A 19,519-nucleotide genomic window follows, 5' to 3' on the forward strand; every position below is an offset into this window, starting at 1 on the left:
TCGTCTACGAAAGGAAGGGGGGTATTTTCGTCCTCAAAGTCGCTGTCCGCACGTGCTAGTCTAAGTTGGTAACTTAAGTTTGTATTCCTTCATAAAAACCGCTGGGTAAAAGGTTTTGTCTACAGTGGTCATTTTCTCGAGAGTTATTAGGTACTCCGCTCTCGTACGACGCTTGATACGCAGGCACTAAACATCTAAATTTACCCCTATTTTGGACGGTTCATTTTGAATTAACGTATGCGAGTCCAGCAACTTCTCAGTAATTTTAACTGCCTGCGTATCATCCGTCACACACTACCAGAGTATCAATTTTCCCTATATGGGAAATGACGGAAACCGAGAAGCAAAACAAAATGAAGTCATGGGAGCCGAGCTTTCAGGTGTCGCTCTGCAGCAGCAACACTTATGAGAACGAAAGCTGATACTCAGACACGTCTCTCTCTCTCTCTCTCTCTCTCTCTCTCTCTCAGTCTCTTGCTTCTTCAATCGCCTTTGATCAGGTATCTCTTTACGATGCAATTCCCTTAGGATTTTGGGTTTCTTATGTGATTTCGGTTTATGATTTTTTTTTTTTTTCTTATTGCATCTTTCTATATTTGGAATTGGATGAATTTGATGAAAGAGATCTTTTCTTTCTTTATTTTTTTCAGAAGATATTCTCATGCAACCATTGATTAGGAGGTGAATTGCACCGCGTTAGAGCATGAATTTAATTTGTAATTCTCCGATGTTGGTTGGAGTAATACTGTCAGTCCACACCAAAACTAGATACGCAGGTTGAATCAGTCTGGCGATCTGTGCCGTTCATCTGGCGGGATCATCGATTAAAGGGTGATCCAAGGATTTGATGATCTTTAAACTATTCAATCTTTGTGATCGAAATAGATGGCAGAAAACTAGTGGGCATTTTGATTTGTTTGTTTTTGGAACAACTGTACAATTTTTGTGGGAGATCATGATCAGTAGCACACAGTACATCGGTATGTGGCACAATAGTTGGTAATTGAAACTATTCATCTTCTGTATTGCAGTGAATGAGTTTGTCATCATCGTCATAGGAATTTTATTTTTTTATTTTTTATTTTTATTTTTGGGCTAAAAACTTTTGGGGTTCCTCTACCATTCGTCTGTAAGTCAATTTCTCAAAGTTTCATCTTGTTCCCTCAAATAATTCCGTCAACCTTCTCAAAGTTTCATCGTTGTTGATTTATGGATCTCCAACAATTATCATATTCTTGTTTCTATATTCCAAGGTGGCCTAAATGAGGACTTTTGTCTTGTTGTTGGAGTTTCTAAGCTGTCTCCCAACCTACCTGTTGTAATTCCAAGCCCTAGTCTACCTGTTGTAATTCCAAGCCCACAATAAATCCGGATCAACCCTAGATATTAGAAATTTGGATCTAATATCACTATCAATCCTATGCTTTGCGGAAGCATGTTCATCGAAGATAGGACAATAACAATAGAAACAACCAATCAAACAATCACAAACACTCGGTTTTATGTGGTAAACCCTTGCAGGAAAAAACCATGACACAAAGCGACAAATATCTCCACTATAATTGAAACCTTAGAGTTACACTACTCAGCTTCTTCGATTACAGAAGCAACCCGATCTCTCCTTGCAATGCACACCCTAGGAAAACCTCTAGCCCTTGAGAAAAATCCCTTCCCAAGCCCAATATTCGAAATAACAGTATCGTGTTATGTATCACATCCTTGAGATATAAATATGCATCGGTTATCGTACAGAATATATCGTTTGTATCAGGTAATTTATCTCACTTTTTAAGAAACATAAGAAAACATTGGAAAAATAGTTGAAATTTTCAATGAAACTTTAGAGATTGTCAAAAAATACCTCAATACACACTTTTAAATCATAACATCTCAAAAAAGAAGTGCACATAATAAGTTTCCTTTGTTCAGTGTCCTAAGCTATGCGCTATATGACCGAACTAATGCAATTATATTCAAATTGAATGCATAACATTTAGAGTGTATGGGATGATCATTTCATCAAACACTCATAAATACTTTGAAATTAGTCTCAATTGATAGCTGGTTGAAGGAAAATTTCCAAAAAAAAAAAAAATTTATATTAAAATATAATTTTTATTTTTTGAAAATTGACAAGACTTAACAAATCAGTAGATTAACTCTCATACATGTTTGATTTCATGTTTGGAGTGCAACATTGCATGTAATTTGGGAAATTTCAAAATTTCCTTAATTTTTCCAAATCGGACCACCTTGATCATTTCATTATATACTCCTAAATACTTCAAATTTAGTCTCAATTTATAGCTGATTGAAGGAAAATTTTGAAAAAAAAAAAAAAAAAACATAGAGAACATGAAGAACCAATGGACATCGAAATCAAAGCTTTAACTCCATGATTTTACATGAAAACATGAAGAACCAATTAATTTATAACCAATTGATACTGATTTAACATAATTTCAACAAAAAAAAAGGGATAGAAAATTGAAAATGTTCACCGAATTGAACATGTGGGATATATCGGCACTACTTGTGCATTTCGTATTGCACAGGTGGGATACAAGATATATCGTGGGTATATCGCCCGATATCATCAATATTTAAAACATTGCCCAAGCCCTTACAAGTGTAGAAAATCCTTTCACCCTGCAAAACCCTTGCCATATGAGAGAAAACACTCGTCCTTTCAAGCCCTAATCGAATTAGGACTTAAATACCCTGACTTACGCAAAACCGCGTAACTAAATCGAAGTCCGTCGGTCGGACCGAACACACCTTCGGTCAGACTAACACTTACTGTCAGTTAGACCAACAAGGTCCTACTCTGCTCTTGAGAAAACCTGCACTTTGTAGGTCGGACCGGCACTCTGTCGGTCAAATTGACAGAGCCTTGTTGCATCTTCTAGACTGAGCAAAATCCAAGACATCTGCACAACACTACCCTCACAAAATTATAAAAATGATTTCATTGTAAACTTACCATTAGATTCAAATTTCAAGAATTAAGGGTCAACTTTCTCAACATCCACAAACTTGATTTGAGAAGACATTTTTGAAGGAGCATAAATTCCTCAACTTCATCATCTCTAAATCTTCTTTGGAATGCCTGATTCTGGACAACCACACCTCCTGACATGTTGTAGCATTGTGCAATTATTGCCCCCATCAAAGTTGCAAGGTTGCACAACTTGGTAAATTCTTTGTGTAAGGGTCTTTCTCCACACAATTCATCCCTCCAAAATCTGACGCGGTACCCATCCCCTACTTGGAGAATGATTCCATTCAAGAAATCATTTTCCATTGAAAACCGCTCTCCAAATACCTGAAGTCTATAATGCAACATTGCTCCGGTGAACACCTTCCTTCCCACATACATATTTATGAGAAATAACTTATTTCTCTTCATATTCCCTAAACCTCCACAGCTACTTTACAATTAGGGCCTGTTTGATTTCTTAATTTCGGTGTAAATGTAATGTAAATAGCATTTATTATTATTATTATTATTTTTTAACACACGCACACACACACCCCACACACTCACGCTAGTGGAATTTCACCACCTATGGATACTCGAACCCTTGACCGGGTGTTGAAACTCCTAAGAGTCTACTAGCATTTATTATTTACATCCTGTAAATAACATGCAATGTCAGATGTCATCATTTCTATTTCTGTGTTTGAAAACTTTTGAAAATTCATAAAATATGTAATGATGATATTATACCGCTGTTTGTTTATTTTCAATGAAACGAACATCTACTCCTTTCGGTGGTTCAGCACGTTGATTAAGGGCCACATAGTGCCTGCTGATTCTGCCATGAGAGACTTGCTACCGGATGATGGTGCAGGCACACCGTAATGTATGTGACTTATCCACACCGTCCATCTATTTTAACGGACTGTTTTATGCCATGATCCCATATCTGAGGCATATCCGTATGTCAAGTGGACCACTGAACAAAAAATCAGTGAGGATTGTACGCTGTCCATAAAATACTTCTTGGGGGCCAACAGCTGTTTTCGATCAAGCTGGTATTCCTAGGTCGTTGTCTGTGTGAATTTATCTCAACTTTTCAGATTATAGTATAGATGTCATGGTGGGCTGTAAGTAGGTTTCAACGATAGGGATCACTGTCCCCACTGTGAACTGTCGTGGGGTCCACTAGACTCTTTCTTATTCGTGGTCCTTCAAACTCTGCACTCGATCATAAATGCAAAGTTGGCTTACTGCTGGGTATTATGGAACGAAAACGTCATCTGACCGGTGATAACGGAAGCCGGAAGGGAGCCATCTACAACAACGTTGAAAGGTTTTAGCTGTTAGTTGAGGCCGGAGATGGAGCTGGGATGGTTTCAATCTCACTGGAGAAATCCCTCTTATAAAGATTTCATGGAGACATGTATATGAAATGTTAGTCCCTCGAACCAGCATAACATTTTCAATTGTCTTTCAGGTGGCAGACGTTTTTATACCTAATCTGGCTATTTACGATTCTGAGAGGCAGGGGATTTCTTCACTTCCCAAGGAAGCTACCGACTATTTCCCTTGCAATCGGAAGGAAATCAACGACCATAATTCACCGAAAATCAAACGGCTGTAATTAGTCATCTTGTCCTATTTACAGTGGGAAATGAAAATCAAACGGGCTCTTAAAGCTTGGTTCATAACTTCTTTTTATTGCTGCTACTCGTTGGGACTTTGGCCTACATACATGTTCCCAATCAACAAGATGAAATTTACGCTTCTCCTCTCTACCCTATGATGAGAACTCCCTTTGCAATGTCTCTAATCTGTTGATAATGCTTGTTAGACATTGAATGATCGACATAAAGCAAATTGGCTAGCTATGCTTTAATTAGAGCTAGCCAATCTCCAAGAGATAAGTGCCTACTATCCATGCTAGAAGTTTCCTATCAACCCTCCTAAAAATCAGATTGCATGGTTGTTTCACCGGCTTCCCACTCACCGAGGTAGGGGTGGGCAGCGGGCTAGGCCAGGGTTGGTCCTAGCTCAACCCCAAGCCTCTAAGCCTTGAACCTGGCCCTAATCAGTTTGAAAAGGTGTTGGCCCCACAGGGATGGGTGGGGCCATGAATCAATGGTTTGGTTTAAGAACCATGCCCCTAAGACCAGTATGAAATGGGGACCTAACTCTAATATGTGGACTTAACAGCTCTCAAATGCCATACGACTAACAGAAGTTGGAAGGAAAGAAAAATAGTCTGCTCTCACCAAATGTCTCAAAGTTGAAAGGAAGAAAAGACTTATGTGAGTGATCTTTTCAGAAATTATACAGTAGATTCGTCTCTGCAGTAATATTGTAGCATACCACTTTGACCGTAAATGGCATAGTAAATAGTAGATCAGACCACAAGCCTACTAAATCCAACTGCCCACGGTGAAACATCGATTTAGATCAGACCATACGATGCGTGTGATTGGTGCCTTCAAATGGATGCTAAAAAGGCAAATCAAATAAAATAAGGGTTTTCGGTTGATATGGGAGGTGTATATTGAACCCTTGGCTAGTGTCCCTGGCCCGGTTGCAGCCCAAGCATCGAGCAATCAAGCCCAAGCACAGGCTGTCTGTCATTAATCTACAGGTGCAGGCTGCCGGACCCACTGCCGCCCCTACATAGAGGTATTACTGAATAAGTGGATGTCAATCTTCTACTGTACGCCCAAAAGCTCCCACTCACTCCTTGACTCCTTCCTAATCTGTACTTACAAAGTTTGACCTCCACTTATAGCATCTCATAATGCTCCTCATATTCAAGACTTTAGTGCAATTAGCCTCACAAAATGATATTGTACCATCTGCAGATTGAGGCATAGGACCTGAAAAGTAATTCATTCCACCCAAAAACCCCTTATGCAACCTTCCAAGCCTGCCATCTCCATCATTCTACTGAGGGCTTCAACTATCAGAATGAAAAGGAATGGTAATAAGGGATCTCCTCGGTGTAATCTCTTTGATTCTTCGAAAAAGCTTTCAGGTGACCCAATCACCAACACAGAGAAGTCGACCAATCTAATACATTTTGCTAGATCTAACTCCATCCAACCCAAATCCCATTCTTCCAAACAAGTAGCCAAAAACTACCGATCTACATTGTCATAGGCTTTTCCAGTTCCAGGTTGGAAATAATTCCTGGCCTTCCTCTATTATATCTGTAGTCAATGCATTCATGAGCAATAAGAATCCTGTTTAAGATTTCTCCCATACAGAAAAGCCTGTTGTGTTTTGCACATTGCACTTTCCTTAGTTTCGAGAATGGATTTTAGAAATCTATATGGGCCACCTATTAGCATGGTTGAAAGACTCGGTAACTTGGATGACTTGCTCTATCATGAGTCGAGTCAACCCTGATGAGTTGGGCCCAATCACCCCCTATCTCTCAACTTTTTGTTTCAATCGTTCTATTTCCACAAAAAATGGTATCCATGATGAGCCCAACCTTTTGGACGGATTGGATTTCCTACATATATATGATATAAGGGGAAAGATGTTTGTTTCAATCGTTCTATTTCCACAAAAAATGGTATCCATGATGAGCCCAACCTTTTGGACAGATTGGATTTCCTATATATATATGATTCAAGGGGAAAGATGTGTAGAGTGGTGAGCGTGGTTATCTTGGCAGTACCAGATCGTTTGCTTGTGAATTTCCTATGTCACCAGGAGCCCGTGTAACAAAAAACTCTTGGGGGGCCACTAGGATCTCTATGTTATATCCACTTTGTCCATCCATTGTGCCAGCTCATGTTAGGACATGAGCTCAAAATAATGTAGGTTCAAAACTCAAGTGGGCCACACCACAGGAAACAGTGGGACTTCCCACACCCACCATTGAAACCTTCTTGGGGCCCACAAAAGCTTCGTATCATGCAGACATTTGTGTTTTCCCTTCATATTGTGGGAATGACATTATGAACAGGTTGGGTGGCATATAAACATCATTGTGGCCCCCAGGAAGGTTTCGATGGTGGGCTTTCCATCCCCACCTTTTCATGTGGTGTCACCCACTTGAGTTTTGGATCTGCCTAATATTTGAGCTCATGTCATAACTTGAGTTTGAGAAACGAATAGATAGTGGATGACCCACATGGGCATCGCAGTGGGCCCCACGACTTCTCATTACATGGGCTTCCACCCGAAATTCGCTCAGGAATCTAAGATTGAAGGTTATTTAGCGTAGTCCTAATCCATCCGTCATCCGTTAAGAGATCAATATAAAAGTCAACAATCTCCTTAGAATTTTCACACTTATCTTCAATTCTATCACTAGTAGAAAAAAGAGAGGAGAAAAGACAGAAAAAGAAAGGAGGAGGGAGGGAGGGAGGGAGGTTTTGACTTTTGTTTGGGCCATGGTGGCCAATGCTCCTTTGATCATAGAAGCAATGCTACAGAAAAAGAAGCGAGTCACTAGAAGCTTTCTGTAGCTTACTTCCAAGTTGGCCTGGCCGCTAGTGAGGGAGTTTGGGTAGGATAGGTGTGTTAGTCCAAGGACTAACACATGTTTTACATAATGACATAAAGAAAGGAGTAAGATACTCCTCAGGAATACGGGAGAATATGCGTGCATACATAAAGGCTCTCTCTACATTATATCTCTATAATTACTCTTTAAATTTTATTTTAAACTCCAGTTTTAGATCAATCCACTCTTGCTTTTCTGCATTGGTAGAGTCGCTGTTTGTTCCTTGCCATCAACGGAAAAAAGAAAGGAGTAAGAAACTCCTCAGGAATATAAGAGAAAATGCATGCATACATAAACACTCTCTACAATATCTCTCTACATTGACTCCTCTTTATGTTTTCTTTTAAACTCCAGTCTTAGATCAATCCACTCTTGCATTTCTGCATTGTTAGAGTCGCTGTTTCTCCCTTGTCTATTCAATGAATTTTTTCCAATGGTCTTAACTTTCAATCTGCAACTGACCTAAGGTGCTCGTCTCCTGTTCACTTGTTCTTCTCTCTTTTAAGCTTGGTCATCAACTTGTGACCTGCCTGCCCCTCCACCCTAGCTTTCCTCCACCAACCCATTACCTTTTCTTGAAGCACTCATCTTCTAGCCACATCAGCTCAAACTGGAATGGTCTCAGCTCCCATGATTCACTATTCACCATCACATTCCAACATTGTAGGACAATGGTCCATCATGGCTCTCGGAAGCCCATGCTAGTAAACTGTCAGGAAATGATCCTCTCAGTTAACTGATACCTAGAACCTGCCTGTCTTCATGTATTAGGATACCCTCTTTGCTGGACCACATTAGATTATTGTTGGATCACATAAAATTAATTCTCCCCATTGGAAGATATAACAACTCAGCTTTTCTAGCCAATTCAAGAACCATCTCATGGTTGAAGATGCTCTACATCCCCTCTTCTCATAGGAAAACCGAATGTCGTTAATATCCCCTACACTATCAAAGGCTCATTCCACCTCATTCTTACTGTGACCAGCTCCTGCCACAGTTGCTCCATCTAATTCTGAATATCTGAGAGGACAGTTGCTCCATCTAACTCTGAATCTCTGAGAGCTTGGCAACACCAAATCAGACTATGAATGTAAATGACATCTTCTTTGAACCTCCACTCGCCTTCTGATAATTCACTAATGAGCTGAGGTTTAACACACTGTTTCTTGTCAGAGGTTGTTGGGCACTTGTGTCCTGTTTGGATCTTACCTTCTTCTTCTTATTCTTCTTCTTTTTTTTTCTTTTTTTTGAGAGAGAGAGAGAGATAATCGTACCTTTTCTTCTAAGAATTCCAATAGAGCATGGACATCTTCCATAACATTTTCTTTTATAGGTTATCATTTTCTGGTTATGCATTTCTTTTAAATAATCATATGTCATAATTAGCATAACATTTAATTGTTATGCTAATTTAAGTATTACAATTCATATGAACTATTGAGTATGTCAAGTGCAAGTTTTTATATAATTCATTAATTTTTTAAAAAAGATTAATGAAAATTTTATAAAAGGCCCGCTTGCAGAGAAGACTGGAAAATAATTGATTTTTAGTTTTCTCTATTTTCATATTTTTCTAAATAAAGAGAAGGAATTGGGTGGTGGTTTAAATTAAACTGTGATCGTTATTCAATGGGCAACCTGGGTCTTGCTGGAATCCAGGGGTTGTTTTGATCTCACTTGTGTGCGCCTTTTAGATTCTCTGGCCCTTGGGTTGAATGTGGTTTTAATGTTGCGGATGCAGCAGCTCTTCTTCAGGGAGCTAGAATTGACTGAGATCATCAATTTTGGCTCCTCATTGTTGAATATTATTTCTGCAAATGCTATTAAATGGGCTGAATCACATATCTATCCCTCAAAGTGGAGGCAAACTCAGAAGATGGGCTTGGAAAATTGGGGGTGTCAAGGGAGCACATTCTTAAGGGGACCTTGAAATCTTAGTTGATGGAATTCATGTTTGTGAGGATCTAAGATGTCTTTATCTTTTGTTATGATATGGTTTTAGTGAGCTGCTTTATTTTGTCTCTCTTCTGTTTTAATAAAATTTTGATAATATCCATAAAAAAGAGGAGAAAAAAAGAAGTGAAGGAAATTAGGAAGACATTCTGCGTGGTCTGTACCTCACGCCTTTGCCTTTTAACAGTGGTTTTTTCTTTTTTTGTTTGGGTGGTGCAGTTTCTCTACTCCACTCCATTATTGCATGCTGAATTTGTCTTCCTTCTTGCCTGTTTATCATGCAACTTTAAAAGATTTTGCTAATGCTGGAATCTCTTAGTTTAAAATCCATCCACAAGTAGTCTTCACTGACACCTTTACTTCAATAGCTGGGTTTCAGTTTGGGAGCATAAAATGTATATTATGTTTGTATGTTGCCATGCAGCTTTAGAAGATTTTGCTAATGCTGGAATCTCTTAGTTTAAAATTCATCCACAAGTAGTCTTCACTGACACCTTTACTTCAATAGATGGGTTTCAGTTTGGGAGCATAAAATGTATATTATGTTCATATGTTGTCATGCAACTCTAAAAGTTTTGCTAATGCTGGAATCTCTTAGTTTAAAATCCATCCACAAGTAGTCTTCACTGACACCTTTAGTTCAATAGCTGGGTTTCAGTTTGGGAGCATAAAATGTATATTATGTTCACATGTTGCAGAGAGTCTTGTAGTTTGATTCTAGTGAATTAACATTGGAATTTCCACCTTAGCTCCAAACTACTACTCATATGCTTCCGACACCTTATTTCATGATATTTCTCCTGATTTATTTTTGATATCAGGTCATTGTTGAAATCATCTTGAATCATGTCTCCAGGCACTACCTAATATTTACTATAGGTTCTCATCTAAAGTTTAGTTCAATTGTACAACCTCAAAATGTCCAGTGGAGAGGTCAGAAGGGTCTCACGTCAAGATATACAACTGGTACGGATATGTTGCATGTGTTCTGTTATTTTTAATGAAATTATGTTTCATCCTGTTGTCTGTTATTTATTTTTATTTATTTATTTATTTATTTATTTTTTTATCTCTACCTTTCTGTTCTGCTGTCTGGTTTGAATGATGTATCATAAATTATTGTGCTTATGTTCTCTATGATATCCTTGTCTAGACATGTCATTTCAGTTATTTTGCTTCTCTTATTTGTGGTGTACAAAACTTTTTTTTTTTCTTGTGAAATTGTAAGTGCGTCTGGTTTTGCATAAATAATGTAGAATGGACACACACTTGATCAACTAGCATATGAGGTGTCTGTCTAATGTCTATGAGATTTGGATGTCCTTTTTAGCTTTAGACTTCTCTTTTATCCGAGGGAAATCTACTTGAATCCACAAGCTAAAAATCCTGTTTTTGTTCCTACGATTTCAAGTTTCAAGCCTTCTTTTTACTGATTTGTTCAGGTATCATAGACGCTAAGAATTCACAAAGACAATTATTACGGATGCTTGGATGCACAACCGAATCAAATTGATAATTTAGTTTAATCAAGATTAAGTGACCCAATTGTAATGATGTTTCCTATAATTGATATTAAGTGGCCTTCAAACTGCAGCTGCATTCAGTTCAGTCCATCTTAGGAGTAATGCGTTTGAAATTTGAATTTTGTCCCTAGATATACATAGTAAAGAATTCTAATCACAATCTACTCTATTCCATGTTACTGAGCTTAGAATTGCAATCCAATTACATACTACATCTGAATGCAACATAAAGGAATATACAGTTACGCAATTCGCACTATGAAAATAGGCACAACATGGAACAGCACCATTACATTATTGCAAGTAGAAAGGTAAGTTTGCTTTCATTCAACTATGTGCTTTTGTACAGTCTACTGGTAAAATGGGAAGGTTAAAATTTCAAACGCAGCATATGCTCATAAACAGGAACGGGAACACATTTTCAAAGAAATTTATGGTGTACATGTGTAGATACCCCACCTAATATTAACTGTCCGAATCATTTAGTTTAATTGAATTAAGGAGGGTCTTGACTCCAGGTTCTGACATTGCCAGGATTAGCCTCAATTAGGACCAACCCATCACCCTAAGCACATCTGGCAGAGCCTCCTTAGAGCCCTTGAAGTACCGTGAAAGTGATAAGCAGTGTGGAACCCAGCCTTGCTAGAGCTGGTGCCCTGCCCCCATCGAATTCTTTTAAGCACTAACAGTTCTGTATCAAAACGTGCCAAAATCTGATTTCCCCAAGCCAATACCCTGTTTTAACAAACTTCTTCACCTTTTAAAATCCCAATCTTTTTCTAACTGATCCAATATTCTAATCCTTCTTGATCTTGACCCTATTAGAATGTGCCACGTCTCCCATTGCAAGTACCCCCTGTAGTTGCCTAAATTTGCCAACAAACCAACTCCATGTCTTCCTTAAGAAAAGGAAGCACTTCATGCCTTTTGCTGTCCTCCATATGCACTCAACATAAGGTTACATTAATCATGATAACTTTGGTATGCGGTACTGGAACCTGTACTCGGTATGCTACTTTCTCCAGTATTTCCAATACACCCTACACTATGGGTCAGATCATGTGGGTTGCTCAAATTCAGACTACTTAGTATATGCAATTTGTTATATGCAAAAATCGATGTTGTCATTTGTACATGAAATGGTGGATATTATTAATGTAGATCTTGCGCGCATATTATTTTGTGGCATGCTTACTGTTCCATCGATCAAAAATAATCTCTAAAATCTCAATTTATATCTACATTGAATTCAATGTGTTCATCATCATCCTAGTTTCTCTCCCAATAATTTGGGGCTGGCTTCTAATTTGTTGGATTGGTAGAAATTTTACGATCAGCTGCCTGCTGTACATCAACCTTCTTCCTTTGTCTGGACTCTTGGAACTGAGCATTTAAGAAGCTCATATTCACACCATTCACATGCTAACATGGCCCACCCACTATTGACCCCTAACCCAGCTGTTACATGCACACCCTAGTGGATAAGCAAGCAAAGTCATGGAGAGGATGGTCATGCTCATGTAGTTGGCTGAAAGAATAGCAAGGAACCCCACTGGTACATGATTACCCACACACAAAGCGATCAAGACTCATTCTTCTCCTTAGCACTGTGGATTTGCTTAGAGATTGAAGAAAGAAAGAAGAAAGAAGAAGAGAAGAAGAGGGTGGAGAAGCAGGACATTGTCCATCTGCACCCCCCTTGCTTATATTCTTTTTTAAAAAAAATGGATAATAATCATTTATTGAAAAGCCTTTAAAAAGATCGTTTATTGAAAAAGAAAACTAATAATACAACAACGCACAGGCCAAAACATGAGCAATTTCAGCATCCCATAACCATTCCCAGAACCATTACAGCAAACAACCTTCACAGAAAGGCGAGATCACACGCCTGAAGAATGGGCCCACGGTCCCAGCAAAACTAGAACCCTTGCAGGCAATGCAGACTCACTTCCCAATTTTGCAAAACCAGTGCCCTTGAGTACCCCCTAGTAGCCCTAGCCCAGTCAAGGAGGAGCCTGCTAATCCTGTTAAGAATAATATTAACTGGTTCTTGCATCCCTTGAAATATTTATTTCTTTATACGACAGATCCAAAGGCCCCATGTAGTTGTGAAAAAAGCTCCCTGCTACAGCCACTTACCAATTCCATCCCAAGCGTCTTGTCCAGCTTCCATAAATCTTGGAAACCACATCTGGGAGCACCCAACTCTTGCTAAACACTGCAAACCAGGTTGCACTTGCTTCACAGCAATGAAACAGGAGATGATTTGCCATCTCTTCCACGACACAATACATGATACACCTACTGGGCAGCATCATCCTGTTCCTCCAAAGTTGATCTATTGTTAGAATTTTCCCTAGAAAAGCCAACCACGCAACAGCTTTTACCTTCAGTGGAATCTTAAGGGCCCACAGATTTCCTACCTAAAAGGGGAGGGTACTTCGTGGATCACTGATAATATTGGCAAGGGACCTCACAGAGAATAACCCATTATCTTGCAGGCTCCCTATCCTTCTGGCTCGTACATTGAGGGGAAGATATACCCTGTTTAACAACTCCAGAAGCTTTGCAATGCTAGTGATTTCTGAATCTTTGAGATTGTTCCAAAACCTTGGACACCACACTATTTTCTTGCCCATCTTCTGAAACATATGTTCAACCTTAAGCTTTCTTGATGCAGCGATTACATACAAATCCTTTAACTCTGTGAATAACTGGATACATGAGCATCATATATCCTCCCAGAACCTGATCTTGTTTCCATCGCTGACCTTGAGACCAGCAAAACCTTTTCTGAATCTTTGAGCCCATGAGACTGTCCTCCAAATTGCCGAATCCATCCCTGTGCAAAGCTGCATTGATGTCCCACCTGTTTTCTGCAATTCCATATCTGATGGCCAACAATCTCTGCACCTCTGGAGCTTCCCCCTTGCTTATATTTTACTGAAAGTGATAAAAAAAACCAAAAAATACTGAATATGCCCCACTTGTTACAATTTGGTAAGTACATAGAAGGTGTACAAAATAAGACTAAGGGACTATGAACAAAAGATAAAAGGAAATGTGTTGTATGAGTATGTACAGATATCGAGGTGGGCCACACATACATCACAATCAATCTGGACCATGGATCATAAGATCCAACACTATCTTTGTCAAGAAGCTCAACTAAGTTTTTTCCAAGGCGTCCCTAATTAAATATTCAATTTCAATCCCTCTAGCAATGCTAAAAATCCTATAAAGCTAGAAAACCTAGCTTTGTACCTGTGAAAACTTGAGAAACAAATTTGGAAAGTGAAGCGTCTATCATTAACGAGAGACTAAATAGATTAAAAAAAAAAAAAAAAATCACTAATGAGAGGCCTAATGGCTTATATATTTACATGTGACAATGTCTTGCACATCCTGTCTCTGTATGTGGACATAAATAATTAATATATACATCATCTGCCACATGAAATTAGCTTACAATATGTTACAATATGCTTGGCAATCTCCACCAGGAAAGGTGCTTTGATATAGCATATGATTATTTTGTAATTGAGTACCCTAAACTAGAGTTTTAGTCACCTTGGGTATACAAAGTTTCAGGTGTCACGCTTGGACTTCCGCTACTTTCTTTCTATGAGCAATGAAATTACTTGGGTAATTTCCGTAACATCATTTGTGCCCTTAAACTTGCCAATTGTTTCTTGTATTATTGCTCAGGTGTTTTGTTGTCGATGGCTGAGATGTTCAACTTCGTATTTTCCTTTTATATATATATATATATATATATATATATATATATATATATATATATATATATATATAATTAACATACATTGCTGTGATTTATTTATTTTTCTTTGTTAGGTAAGTATGGGCTGTCAATTCTTCTGGCATATTCCATATTTGCCTTTCTAACGAAAACTTCTAGCATTTTCTACATTGGTCTTCCTAATGAAAAATGTCTATATTATGTACAAATCATCTTGGTCGTTGTTCATCTATGTGTGTGTGTGTGTGTGTGTGTGTGTGTGTGTGTCTATATATATAGATATATAGAAAGACAGTTTACTCCAGGGGATCTCTTATTTCCTGCAGTAATTGAGATGTCCCTTTTCTTAATATCATAGAAGAGTTACATTTTTAAATAATACTCTGTCAAGTTCTTCATTTCTCTTTTTCTATGTTCACAGGTTCAAAATCTTATAGAACGATGCCTTCAACTATACATGAACCAGAAAGAAGTTGTGGACACTCTTTTGGTTCAGGCAAGAATAGAGCCTGGCTTTACTGAACTTGGTATTCATCAACGATATCTCTCCATTGTTTCTGCATAACTCTCATAAAAAGCATAGGATATTCTATGCGTTGGTCCAATTTTGCATTTCATTCTTACTGTTAGTCCGTATATGTAGGGATCCTTGGTTGAAGGATCCATAGCACTACAATTTAGGATTTCATTTATTTTTCCATTTAGGTGTCAAGTCCTTGATTAATTCCAGTCCTATTATTTTGGATTTGATTATTAATTTAAGGTGAATGACAAATGAAAGTATGGAGCATCACATGGGTTATATCTTGGAACACTAGGATCCCCGTAGTTTGAATATTGATTTTTTATTTCCTTGGAAGTAGGGGCAGGTTGGATGTTCCCTCAATTGGACACCTTACATGACCAATGTTTTCAGTATTGGTATCGATGGATGTATCATACCCTTGTGGTGCGAAAACATATTAGGTATCGCATGAGAAATATCGAATGTATCACGTAATGTATCTCTGTTTTTTGGGAAACATTGGGAAATTGGTCAAATTTTCCAATGGAACTTCAGGATGTTAAAAAAGACATCATTACATGGAAATCAAAAGATCATAAAAAAACAAGTTCATAGAATAAGTTACCGTTGAATAGGGTCCTAAACAATGCGCTATCTGGCAGAAGTGATACAACTCTATTCAAAATCACTTCATATCATTAATAAATCTAAGATCTATGAAAACACAAGCAATACATTCAAAAATTCCAAAAACTTCCATCAATCTATAGATCAGCTTTTAACCGCTCTTATGTGATTTTTCCACTCTTATTGCAGGTTAAATTGGTGAAATGGTGAGAATTTCAGATCCCCCCCCAACCAATTTCCTCAATTTCCCCAAATTTGAGAATTGGAATGTAATTGATATTTTTTTAGCATCCAACTCTCATAAACACATGAATTTTAAGGCTAAATAACCGCTGATCTTTTTTTTTTCTTTTCTTTTCTTTTTTTTTTTCTTTTTTTAATATTTTTAATTAAAAAATTGTCTCTGAAAAAATTTAAAAATATTTTTTCAAAAATTCGAAAAACTTCTGTTAATCAGATCAGCCTCCAAACACTCTAATGCATTTTTTTTCCTCTCTCTAATTGCAAGTTAAATGAGTGAAATGGGAGATTTTGTATTTTTCCTACCTTCTCCAAATTTGCAAATGGAAGGTTGAAATCCATGATTGACCATGCAAAACATGCAAATTCATGGATTTTCATCTTTGTTGTAGTGATTCCAAGTGATTTATAGAAGAAAGATTGATTGAAATTGAAAAAATCTCACTGTTTGCAAATCTGGCATACCCGCTCTCTGATCTCAGTTGAAAAAATCTCATAGTTTGCAAATCCGATATCAATTTACGCACCAAAACTGCCTCTTCCCTCAAAAAATTCGTAAAGGGTTGGTCGATTTCTAGTTACGAAGGGATTAGCAGTAAAAGATTTGAGAGAATGTGAAATAGAGGTTTTTTTTTTTTTTTTTGGGATTTGTTTTCAAATTTTTTGAAAAGGGGGTGTTGGCTGGAATTTATTGATGATATCATCAATACATGAAAGAATATAACTGCAATATAATGAGAATATCACAATGCATCGATATTTCCCTGTTACATTGCGATATTTCACAAGATATCAATCGATACATGGAAGTTGTAATACTTCGTGCAATTTTGTATCGCCGACTATCGATACTGCAAATGCTGCACATGACCATACCCGCACACATAAACGTCAACCTATACATCACACATACACACTTGCACTCTCCAGAATTGGAGGATGCACACATGCACCTACACCAAGGTTGTGAAATTCCATTACGTGTCTGATACAACCATTTTGTATCCATATTGGCTGGCCTTGATACGTTGATGGGGATGTATTAGCGTCTCGTGTGTGCTGATGCATGGATCAGTACGTATCGGCCAGTATCGGTACCAATACAGCCCCTGCATATCATGATGCGGCTGTTATGCTTATAAGAGGCCTATTTCACTTTTTCTCACATTTTGTGTGTAATTTTCTCATTTCAAGCTTAGGAGAAGGCTAATAAGTATTTCTTTTTACCATATCTAGGCTTGTTTTGGAGATCAAAAGACAAGGTTTGAGCATGATTTCTGCAAACTAAAGTGAAAAGGAGCTCATCCGATAGTGATGTCTATGATGACAATACAACAATTAGAATTTGTGCATATTAAACTGAAAAATTGTAATGCTTTACAATATATTGTAAAGATGATCGCAAGTACTTAGACTAGGCTACAACGATGATATCAATGATGGCATGACTATGCGTCATACAGAATTTGCACATCCTATTATTTAGGATATGGTTTGTAACCGAAGGAAAACCACCGCCTTGTTATGAGATATATAGTGAAGGAGAGAAGATCATGATTAGTTAGGGAGAAAAAGTTTGCGCATTGGAGAGTGAATGAATAACATGAGGGGCATTCCATATGCTGTAATCATGATCATGGTCATGATCATGATGCAGTAACTGATGGAAAAGCACTACCTAGTACCTTGTTAATGTGATATGAATAGTTATGGAGAATAAGACTAGTCTCAGGGAGAATTTTTCATTGAGTGGGTGCATGAGTATCATCCCTTTTATGATGATCATGATCATCATCATAGCCTTGTGCCAACTACCTATGAGCTTTACGAATCTTATTTCTGCCAATCATTTCTAACTAGTGTTTACAAATCACTGATACTATCGGTAGTGGCTAGCCAATACGAAACAGCCCCGAAATTTATAGACTTCCGGATGTCGCACAAAATATTGTAAAATATCACATTGTATCAGCGATATGTTGACACAATGTGATATGAAATATCGCATGTTATATACTACTTGGTGTCAATGATACATTTGATATTATTATTGATACTTTCCCAACCGACTGCTCCCTTTCTTTTTTTTTTTTCTCAAAAAAAAAATCCCATTTTTCCTTGAATCTTTTGCTTGTAATCCATTCCTGAGGTAATTCCGACCGACCTTTTTTCTTTTTTTTTTGAGAGACAACTGGATTTTTGTGCAGAAATCGAGATCAGATAGTGAGTGGGTTTGATTTTCAAACGGTGAGAAAATTTTCAATTTTAATCCTTTTTTTTTTTTTGCTGCAAAACACTTGGAATCACTGGAATATTAAGATGGAAATCCATGATTTTGCATCCTCAATCATTGATTTCAACCTCTGATTTGGAGATTTAGTGAAAATGGGGAAAATTTTCACCCTTTTAAATTGCAATCAGAGTATGAGAAAATCACATTAGTAGGATGCGGAATCAGTGGATCACCTATTCATTCACTGTCCTTTTGCTAGAAACGTGTGGGAATCTATTTTTGCAACCCTCACCGTCTCTTGGGTCATGCCTATGTCCATGCATTCCTTCTTAGCGTCATGGCGTGAAGGTGGAGCGGGGAAGGAAGGGAAGTAGGTTTGGCAGTTGGCGGCTATGGCATGCCTCTATGCCATTTGGGGAGAAAGGAATAGGCGGTGCTTTGAAAACTTGGCAGCTCCTATCGAAGTGATCAAGTGAAGCTATTTATTGGGTGCTCAAGTGGGCCACTAGCAGTAAGGATTTGGATGATTGTGTCTTCATTGCCCTGCTGGGGGTGTAATCTCTGTCTACTTTTCCTTTTTTGTTTTGCTTTGTTTTCTTTTTTGCTTTTTGCGGCTTTTGAATAAAATCATTCCCTTTCAAAAACAAAGAAAAAGAAAAAGAAGAGAAAATCACATTAGGCATGTTGGAGGCTGATCTACAACAGATCGATGTTTTTGGAAAAAAATTAAAAAATAAAAATATAAAAAATAATAAAAATATATTTCTTTTTCAAAATGTCCATATTGATCAACATTTATTTAACCTTTTATTTGCAAGTGTTTATGAGTGTTGGCTGAGCCTAATATCAGTTACACTTTAATTTTTGAATTTGTGAAAATTGGGAAAATTCCAAAAATTTCCCCATTCCACCCATTTAAATTGCAATTAGAGTATGGAAAAATCATATTGGACATGTTGTTGGCCGATCTCCATATTGATGAAAGGTTTTGGACTTTTAGGGACAAAATTTAATTTAATTTTTTTTTTAAAAGACAGCACACATGTGCATTGAGGGCACATTACATGTATATTTCTACCTCTTTGGCTTTTGAATTAATCGTTTGTGTTGTCATACATGTCTTCTTAGATTTATAAATGATATGAACTGATTTTGAATATAGTTAAATTACTTGTGTTAGACCGC

General features: G+C 37.6%; 1 protein-coding gene across 12 annotated transcripts in view; it reads left to right on the top strand.

The window, feature by feature from the left end:
* The first annotated feature begins 332 nt into the window (after window positions 1-332).
* Window positions 333-19,519, top strand: part of LOC131227910 (uncharacterized) — a 31,826-nt gene continuing 12,639 nt past the window's right edge. For 10 of the 12 annotated variants that reach the window (XR_009162591.1, XR_009162590.1, XR_009162594.1 and 7 more), the window contains exons 1-3: window positions 338-500; window positions 10,300-10,409; window positions 15,151-15,256. Coding sequence is in view for 2 of the 12 variants with exons in the window: in XM_058223743.1 (XP_058079726.1) it covers window positions 10,362-10,409; window positions 15,151-15,256 (154 nt within the window). In the remaining 10 variants the exon portion in view is untranslated. Of the gene's footprint in view, window positions 501-10,264; window positions 10,410-15,150; window positions 15,257-19,519 lie in introns of all 12 variants that reach the window. The other 2 variants (XR_009162599.1, XR_009162592.1) reach the window with 2 other exon arrangements.

This window comes from Magnolia sinica, chromosome 15, assembly GCF_029962835.1.
Source record: "Magnolia sinica isolate HGM2019 chromosome 15, MsV1, whole genome shotgun sequence".
NCBI classification, from domain to species: domain Eukaryota; kingdom Viridiplantae; phylum Streptophyta; class Magnoliopsida; order Magnoliales; family Magnoliaceae; genus Magnolia; species Magnolia sinica.